The following is a 9,766-nucleotide window of genomic DNA, read 5'->3' as shown; positions in this document are numbered from 1 at the left end:
GGCTTGTCTCTCGTGTCCCGGCACTGGTAAGTCTGAGGCCGGAAGGAAAACGCGCCCGCTAGAGATGCACGTCTCCAAATCTGACGGCTTGGTTTTGTTTAATTAGGTCCGTGGTCAAAGGCTTTGAAGTAACCATGGATAAAAGAGGAGGCGTAACAGAAGCTGAGAATGGTGATGCTTTCCTGGAGTTGAGCAGAGTTACAACAAAATACCCGCATCGTTACACGAAGGTTAGCTCTCTCCCCGTTCTTGAACTTGTGTGTGGAGCTCTTGGTCACGGAGGGAGAGTGGGAGGTGGAGGCTGAAAAGCCTTTGCCTGGATTAGGATTTGCACGATGGTGTAAAATGAGCAGCTTGCTAAATGTGATGTAGCATTGCAATCCTGTCCATGATATACTTCTGATTCCCACCACCTTATTTTAATATCTGAGCACCCCGGAGCATGTGCTGGAGAGATTATGGTAGAGACTGAAGTATGTTGTTCTACCAGCTTTCTCAAGCACTTGTACTTCATAGTTCTAGTTCTGCTTTCAGCGATGTTCCTTTAAGAAGCTGACCAAAATGTTTCCTTATAGCAGATGCCACCTCCTTGAAACATAGAGCACACCAGATCTTACCCAGGAGCTTTAATGTGTTTACTAAGATGCCTTTTGTAATCTTGGAATAGCTCATATTTGGCTGCTGGAAGCCTAAGCACTTTAGGACTCCAACCAATGCTTAGTGTTAAAACTTCTAACACAGGTGCTTTTGTTTTGCTGTGGTATCTAAATATATGTATGGGTGGAAGAGCAATAACTAAATAATTTGCAAATAAAGATTCTTTCAGTACTAAGTGAGTGTCATATGCTGTGGGGTTTAAGGTTCAGATCTTGTTCAGGGTTTTGGTACCACTGCTGAAACATGCTTTTAGAAGGAGTCTTTAATGGTGGCTGATTTTCCCATTGCTGAAAGCTGTGGGAACAGGTGGTCATTGCTTTGTGGGAATCTATTAAGATACTTTGCAAGAAATGGCCTGAAGTGTGGAACAGGGTGAGACAGTGTACTGTTGCTGACTGTTATCTTACTTGAGGAATTTTGAACTGTTAGCTTCCCAGTAGGCTGTTTGTAAAAGAAGAAATTATCACTGTGGCTCTGTTCTCTTGAGATAGTAGGGCTAGACATCAACAATAAACCAAGTATGTCAGAATGGGCAAACCTTACAGGGGAGTAGTATGGCATTCTAATTCTAACTTCTTAGGCAAGATGTACACTTAACCTTCTGAGATGTGACATATGCTATTGTTCAGAGCTTGTTATTCAATTAACTATAAAGTGAAGGAGAGGAGCTGTCTGTAAACTTTTGCCAATGGAAAAGCGGTATCTGTATTGGTTCAGTCTTGCCCAGCTCCCTCTCAAGAGTAGTAACTGAATGCAACTTCAAATTCTGCTTGCTTTTCTGGGGCAGTGTTCAGCTAGTGCTGGTAGTAGCTGTATGCTGGAACTGATGCATTTGTAGCTTAAGTTTTGTTAATTTGGTACCTATAGTTTCTGATCAGGACAAAGTTGCAGAACTAGTACCAGAATGCATCCAGTCTTGTTTATCTGTTGGTTTCCAAGGAGGCTAAAGTCATGAAACACCAGAAACCAATCTGTGTTAAAATATCTTGCATAATGTGTGGGTATGTTTTTTTACAAGTAGCATCTTTAAGCATAGCTGTTTTAAGGTTTTTTGTGTAATCAACATCATAAGGCATTTTCACATGATCCAGTATCCTACTAATTAGGGATGGGAGGAACACTGTTTCAGGACATGTGCTGCTGATTTGGAGAAGGGACTGATTTCCTTTAACAGTTTATATTCATTTACTACCAGTAAGAAAACAATTGGCTTATACTGTGAATCCTTCTAAACCGTTTGAATAAAACTGTTTAATAACAGCTAAACACTTTCTGCCCCCTCCAATGAAAAGTACTAGTGTGTGAATTAAACAAAAAAAATGAAAACCCTGGAAGTGCCTATGTCAATCTCATCTATTATGAGAGTGTTATATAGTCCAAGCTGTGTCTTTTCTAGTTCTCTGGAAGCTGTTGCTCCAAGGGTGCACAGCTAATGAGCGAAAGCCAAGAAACATTTCAAATTTTCCTCACTCAGTGGAAGAATTGCAGTAGCATCTGACTGAGTCTATGGACTCCCTCTCGTGGCCAGCAAAACAGTGAGTTTCCAGGCTGGCGATGGGCAGTGCTGTTAATGCTTGTGAGGTCTGCATCAGGCTGTGATAGTGTTACAGCACTGATGTTCCTCATAGATCAAGGTTTATTTTGGGAAGCTGTGGGCAGAGAGGCCAGTCTCCCTCCCTTTAATGGAACTCTTTTTGCTGAAGATGAGTACAAGGTGATGCTTGGATGTGTGTGTGCATATTAAGGTTTTGTCCAGCTATCAAGCTGCCATCTGGAAACTTTCAAGTATCAAGCTCACATAGCTAATGAACTGATTTTAATCACATGGGGATAATGATGTAAAAGCTCTAGAGGAGATTGTATTCTGGGGAAAAAGGTAAAGAGATTTCCTTCAGCTTGGCTGATGTGTAGTGTCTGCTGTTAGGATTTCTTTATCCTTCCAGCTGCCCACTGATTGTTTTTTTGTGCAGTTGGGAATGAGGCAGATTGAATAAAGGTAATCTAGGGAGAATGAGTAAGTTTAATTAGAAATGTATGTCTTGACTGCAGCCCAGTTAATGATGATTCAAAGCACTGATGATCACACCATTAATAACGCTTTTTAAATGTAGCAAACTGCAATGAGACTGTAGATTGATTATTAGTCTGCCTCAAATGACTAACTGCACAGGGGTGTGCAATAACAGTAAATGAAGGACTTTATTTGAAAGCTGGTAGAAAGTGGGAAAACTGAAGGAATCATTCAGTGTTGATTTGGTCTTGGGTGGAGTGGATAATTGTATAATGCACATCTAGATATCTTGGAATTGGTGGTGGTCAGAAATGGCAAGCTTGTCTGGAATCTCCAGATGTACATTAGTAACTGGTATTGTGGTAATGCTTTTTTTACCTGCTGAATCTTACATAGTGTTAAACATAGCAATTTTGATTCCATCTTGAGCACTCACTAGCTGCAGTATCAATGATGCCTGTCTTGCTTATAAACTGAACTGTCCAGGGAAGTGAATAGGTAAACATGTATGATGTGAACAGCCTTTGAAGTGTTAATGAGGACTGAACCTGACTTAGTAAGCTTAGTGCTTCAAATAAGTGTTGGCTTAGTGGCTGCTGGTAGAAGAACTAAAAAATAAACTTGCTGTCTAATATCAACTTTTCACTGCAATATTTCGCAGGAAATGAATCAACATATTGGGAAACTTGGGTTGTCAAATTAAAACACTAAATTGAACAGGCAGTCTGGAATAGATATTTCAGGTTACTTGAATCTTGTCTGGGTGAGTGTTGGAACTAACTTCTTGCTTTTTCTAGGAGGAACTGCTGGATATTAAAGAGCGTCCTTACTCTAAGCAAAGACCTTCTTGTCTTTCTGAAAAATATGACAGGTATCTTCTTGATTATACAAAAACTATATACATTTCTTTCAAAATAAAAGTTTATATTGCCAAAAGTTCTTAGCTAAGAAGTGCGCTTATGTTGATGCAAGATCTATATGCTCAAGAGTTCAGTGTATGACAGTGTTTTCAGAAGTACTGATCTGCTGGGAAAGGCTTAATGCTCTAGCTAGGAATTTTGTGCTTTGAACAAAGATTATAACATGCGATCCAGCAGAAAAGTAACTTCACACAACAGAAGTCTAGCAGACTTGCAGGAAAAACTACCAAGAATTTAGATGGCTGTATAGCACAGACTGACTAGGTCATGTTGCAACAAGCTGACTTGCTTGATGGATTACTCTCCCATGATGACAGTGTACCTCATTTAAAAATGAAGGCGAGAGTATTCTTGTCTTGTGTTTTGTAATTTTGCTAAACAGAAGTACCTTTACTATTCATATGAATTTATTGTAAAAGAAGTATGAGACTGAGGTAGAATTCTCTGAATGCTTGAGAATAGCAGCATATGATCTATTTGAGCTATTTTTCAGTGTATCAGGCAAACTTCAGCAATAATTAGTGGGGCATGTCCATGTGTTGTCCCTTTTATAATATGATGCTGGGTATTATACTTCCTCACTGTTGCAGAAGGGATCCAGAATACCATGTATGGAGGTAATAACGTATAGGGAGGCAAAGATTCGGAAGTTGTGTATGAAAGATATTTCACTTGTACAGATTGCTTGTCAGTGAGTCCTAGGTTTTCAGCAGCAGTAGTATAAATTATTGATTAGACTACAAGTAGTAAACAATCCTGCAATTTTATTTCCATAGTGATGGTGTCTGGGATCCAGAGAAGTGGCATGCATCTTTATATCCGAGTTCAGGAAGAACTTCACCAGTGGAAAGCTTTAAAAAAGACTTGGATTCAGATAGGACTTCTCTTATGCGTAGGATAGTAGGTAAGTGTGTTCTTATAGCACAAGACTCAAAACTGAACATAGGCTGTTGGCAAAACCTGTCCTTTGAGATGACACAAAGGAGACCAAACAAAGTCTCTGAAAATTGTTTGACTGCATGGAATAAGCATCAAGGAATTCTTGGTTGCTCCGACTATAGTCTAGTTTCTGGTATTCTGGTAACTTATCTAAGAACAGACTTAGGGAGCAGTCAGTTATCATATCCTACTATTCTTGGTATGTAAGAGTAAATACATATGGAATAATGCAAGTGCGGGGGACAATTTCCCTGCAATTCAAGACTGAGTACTTAGAAGGTCTGTCGTGGGAAAGCAGGTACTTCCTAGGAGACCACAATGATTCCTCAATATCCAACTGTAAACTTAATTTTTTTCCTTCACACTTCCTGCGGTCTCATCTAGGTTAGCTTTGCAAAAATAAATCATGAGTGTCTTCCCTCAAACTCTTGAGACAGCAGCAAGGCTATGGAACAGAAGGCTATTATACAGATAACTGCTTGTATTAAGACATTGAATTCAATGCTTTTTGTGTGGTCGTTGACTCGTAGATCCAAGAGAACGAGTGAAAGAAGATGACTTGGATGTAGTCTTAAGTCCACAAAGGCGAAGCTTTGGAGGCGGCTGTCATGTAACTGCAGCTATTAGCTCGCGTCGAGCAGGGAGCCCATTAGAAAAGGAGAATGATGGTGTCCGTGTTATTGGTGGCCGTAGGATTGGCAGCGGAAGAATTATCTCTTCTCGTAACTTTGATAAAGACCACCGGGGTGGTGAAAAAGACCTACGTGATTCTAGAGATGCAAGAGACCGAGATCGTGAGAGGGACTACAAAGATAAACGCTTCAGGGTTTGTTCTTTCTTGTCTTGATCGCGTATTAAATCGGAGGTTTTGGATGCTTTGCGCTGAAAGCAATAGGGCAGGTTAACTGCATACAGCAATTAAGTGTTCCACACAAGTAGGCCATTTCTTCTTAAAAGCACCTTTATGGTGTAAAGGGTGCGCACTCAGTGCTTCAAAAACTTAGTTTTCAGTCCTTTGGACAGCTCAACTGGGATGCATCTAAAACTGTGTATGTTACAAACCTTGCCTGTGGTAGACTTAATAGCAAGATACTCAAAAGTCTAATAGTTCATTTGTAGTTCTTGACCTAGCAGTTGTCAGTGAGCATTGTCTTTAACGTCAGCAGATGGAAGCTTTCCATGCTTTCAGGCATTTTTAATTTTTTTAAAAAAGGAGGAACCACTAGCATACTCTCAGGATACAAAACTGAGTTTATACAGGCACTTGCAGACCCATAGCCTGCAGTGTAATGAAGCAGCAATTCAACTGTGATGTTTAAAAGCTTACTGAGCATGCAGAGTGTGCATATAAACCTTAAAGAAAAACAAAACCACAAAACACCCAGAACTGGTGTGAAAAAGTTGTCATTTGCTTTGGAGGTCAGGGAGGAATCTTATGAAACAGCATTTTGTGGTTAATGTTTCTAATATCCCACTTCAGAGGGAATTTGGTGACAGCAAGCGTGTCTTTGGGGAGCGAAGAAGGAATGACTCTTACACTGAAGAGGAACCTGAGTGGTTCTCTGCTGGTCCTACAAGTCAGTCTGAAACCATTGAGCTCACAGGCTTTGATGATAAAATTCTGGAGGAAGATCACAAAGGGAGAAAACGCACAAGGCGACGCACGGCCTCACTAAAGGAAGGTAATGGCAAATTTGACAAAAGCTTTGCTTGTCTGCTGGTATGGCATATTGCTGGATAGAGAGGTGATTGTTACAGATCCAGGCAAGTGTAAGGAGTAATGCAGCTTAGCAACCTTTATCTTAAACTTGCGTAGCTTTTGGTCATCCTGAAGCACAAGATGTAAGGCCTGTGATTGATCTTTCAGATTGTAAATACCTTTTAAGTGATAAAATGCTATTCAGTCAAAAGAAAGACAGGATGGAGAGGTGAGAGGAAAAAGCCTTGTGTGGTGGTTGAATGACATTGGGAATCTGTAGGCTACTAAAAAGGGTCTTGTCCATTTCTGTATCCTGCTGGGTGCTAAGGGCTTGGTTTAAATTAAGCTAATGTTCTGAGGTACTTGAAATATTTTTTCCTTCGAGTAATACTAACATTAGGAACACTGAGCTGGACGTAAAGCTGCCAGTTACATAGCTTTAAGCTGAATTTGGAGCCTGTCTGAATTCGTCTGCAGTCATTGGACTTCAAGTCTATGTTTATTATTACCACTGTAAAAACTGCAGTATAAACTTCTCTGAGGCAAGAGAAAAGATGACTTCTTAATGCTAGAAATTCTGCAGTGGGCAACAAACCTGAAGAGTTCAGCTTTAGTTGTGTATTCACTTAACTAAAATGTAGGACAGTTCCAAGCATACTAGGTTTGTAGTCATGTTACCGCTTTTTTTGCAGCACCCATCCAAGCTTGTTGAGTCTTTACAATGACACGTGCTTTGCTCCTGCTGGAGGAGTAGGAGCAATATTTGTCGTATGTTGACAGTATTAAGAACTCATGTCAAGTACCAGCTTTCAGGGAGTCTGCTCTCTGGGGCACTTAGGAAGAAGACAGGAGCTGCCAAAGGATTCTTGATGGAGGTGGGGGGAGGCAGCAGCTGTGAACTTGCTGTAGTGGCTGTGTCTGTTTGGTGTGACAAAGTCTGACAGGTTCTTTGTGTTTCCTGGCTTGATCAGGATGAAGTTGTTTATGCATGATTCAATGGCAATTCTTACTTTCTTGAAGTAGATAGTCTTAATTACAAACTAGAAGCTCTGTGCTAGGAGTTCTAGTGGGTGCTAGTTCCTGTTGTGGCAGGCTGCAGCCAGCACAATATAACTGATGGAATATGACATGGCTGCGTAGGTTACTTTGGTCCTGTACTTCTAATTCCTAGGCAAATGCGTTGACTGTTAGGCACTGTTCCCACAGGAAAGAATCAAGTTCAGTGACTCAGCAATCCCTTGATTTTTCTTTTTAAGGGATAGAATGCAATGGTGGAGTGGCAGAAGAGGATGAAGTGCAAACTGTCCTTGCCAATGAAACTCCGGCAGATCAAGAAGTTCCTAGGGAAGCCGTTTTACAAGAACCAGCTCCAGGAGAGTTTGACTTCAATGAGTTTTTTAACTTGGATAAAAGTGTTCCTGGCCTGGCTTCGGTGAGGTGTTGGTTTTGTTGTCTTTTTTAAGACTGGCTGTATTGGTGAGAAGCGCTTTTTGCTGCTGCTGCATTGAGTGAAAGCTAAAACTTCTTGCTTTGTGGAAGTTGCTTTACGGAGTGTGTAAGTCTGAGATGAATTTGCAGAGATTTAGCTTTGGAGTGTTAGGATGTTACTTCTGAAGTGTTATCCCTGGGACTGGCTCCATCTCCAAAGAAAATGCATGAGGCGAAGCAGCTGATTATTGTTCCTTTCTTTTGATCATTACTTGGAGACTCAAAATCAGCATCCTAAAAGGATCATCTTTGGAATTATTACGGATATGTTTAGAGGAGATTCACTGTACAAATTTAGCATAGCTGAAAACAACCTCTTGCAGCAAAGTCTGGGAATTGCAGCAAATGGATGTTTTGTGCAAGCTTCCTGGAAGGCAGTAAGCGTGGAGACACCTGATGAACACTGTCTCTGAGATACAGTTGCATTGTTATCGATACCGGTAGTACGGCTGAAAGGATGTATGTCTGAAAGGGTTTGAATCTTTATTACTTAAACCTCTGTGTAGTGGTTAATTCACTATTTAGAACTATTACTACTGAGTTGGAAAAACAAATATAGCCTACTGATTCAGTCAAAAAAAGCATGTTTAACAACGTTATTGATGTGACTGGTAGATACTCTGTGTAGCCCAAGTCATATGTGGGATGCCACTGATACCTAGGAGCTAGTAACAAGACTATGAAGAAAAATACTGGCACTTCCACCGCTGGTTTCTTCCAACAGTGGATTTTTTTACCTCCAGCCATGATTTGATGGGGATTCTGGTAGACCTGTTGGTAGCGTGCGGTTCTTGAACATCTGATCTCTAGAGGGTAGTAGTGGATGGTTGGTGTTCACTGTTTTTAGTCTGAAAGCTGTAACCGATCTGTATCTCGGCATGCTTTTTCCCCTTTACCACAAGAAGGGGTAAGCAGGTCCAGCAAGTACTGACTAAGCATGGGCCTAATTCATAAACTGATGATGTTTCTATTCTGACCCCTCCATTACTAGGAAGAAAAGCTACTATTGACTGTTCTAGATAGTATAACTGATGATAGATAGAATTTGAGTAAAAAGGCTTAGTGTTGTAGAAAGGTAAATTGTGTTTACTGTCAGAATACAAATTAAAAAAAAAAAACCACAACCTGATACACAGCTTAGAAATGTTAAGGTTGAATACTGTCAGAATACAAATTAAAAAAAAAAAAACCACGACCTGATACACAGCTTAGAAATGTTAAGGTTTTAAAAAATAGAATCCTGACCTAGTCTTTAATGTGGAAAAGCTGCTTACATTGAAAAGGTTCATCATACAGTGGCAGTAATTCAACAAATACATAGTGGAGAGTTTGTTCTCCCTATAGAAGATGTAAATGATATGTCTTTAGACTTGACAGCCTGATTTTCAGTATATCTGCAAGATGATGACTCCTTTCAAAAGCAGGGAATTCCCAAGTCGCAAAATATCCACTTCAATAAGTGCCCAATAAACTTCAGTGGGCAGATGTTATAATTTGTCAAAAAAGTGAGTTTCAGACTAGCCAGAGCATATTGTAGTAATCTTTCTCTGTATTGGTGATACACCTGTGACAAGTATTACAGTAATTTGTACATTTCCTTACATAACTGTCATAATTCATGTAACATGCTAGATTCAAACAATCAAAACCAAATGGATAAATACTATCTTGGTTTTGCTGTTGTAAATAGTGTTGAGTGCTCCTTGTTTTGGAGAAAACAGCTTCTCTGTCAGAAGGAAGCTGTTCATTCTCTTGTCTGAAAGTAATCATGCTGCATGGTGAAATGGCATCTGTGCTTACTGAGCAGGCTTTTAACTGGATGCTGTGTTGCAAGATAGGAGAAGCTTTAGTTTGACTTAAATTTTATAATGCACTGTTTTCTAAATACTTGTAATGATTAGCAAAGAAAAACAGTCACTATAAACTGTAGTGACTTCGGACAGACTAACTCTATGAAGTACTGTGTAGTGACCTCAGTCCTGCCTGGAGGGAGAAGGTGCTAGCTGCCAGTACTCTGCTGATGATGCAAACTCCGTTGACTTGAAGAATGCA

General features: G+C 40.1%; 1 protein-coding gene across 2 annotated transcripts in view; it reads left to right on the top strand.

The window, feature by feature from the left end:
- The first annotated feature begins 111 nt into the window (after window positions 1-111).
- Window positions 112-9,766, top strand: part of EIF4ENIF1 (eukaryotic translation initiation factor 4E nuclear import factor 1) — a 20,560-nt gene continuing 10,905 nt past the window's right edge. Inside the window, exons 1-6 of one of the 2 annotated variants that reach the window (XM_010289837.1) lie at window positions 112-230; window positions 3,466-3,539; window positions 4,365-4,492; window positions 5,058-5,353; window positions 6,008-6,209; window positions 7,483-7,658. In XM_010289837.1, the coding sequence (XP_010288139.1) occupies window positions 135-230; window positions 3,466-3,539; window positions 4,365-4,492; window positions 5,058-5,353; window positions 6,008-6,209; window positions 7,483-7,658 (972 nt within the window). In that variant the 5' untranslated portion in view covers window positions 112-134. The remainder of the gene's footprint in view (window positions 231-3,465; window positions 3,540-4,364; window positions 4,493-5,057; window positions 5,354-6,007; window positions 6,210-7,482; window positions 7,659-9,766) is intronic. The other variant, XM_010289838.1, reaches the window with a different exon arrangement.

Source organism: Phaethon lepturus, unplaced genomic scaffold, assembly GCF_000687285.1.
Source record: "Phaethon lepturus isolate BGI_N335 unplaced genomic scaffold, ASM68728v1 scaffold2706, whole genome shotgun sequence".
NCBI lineage: Eukaryota > Metazoa > Chordata > Aves > Phaethontiformes > Phaethontidae > Phaethon > Phaethon lepturus.
This window is presented reverse-complemented; position numbering and strand designations above follow the sequence as displayed.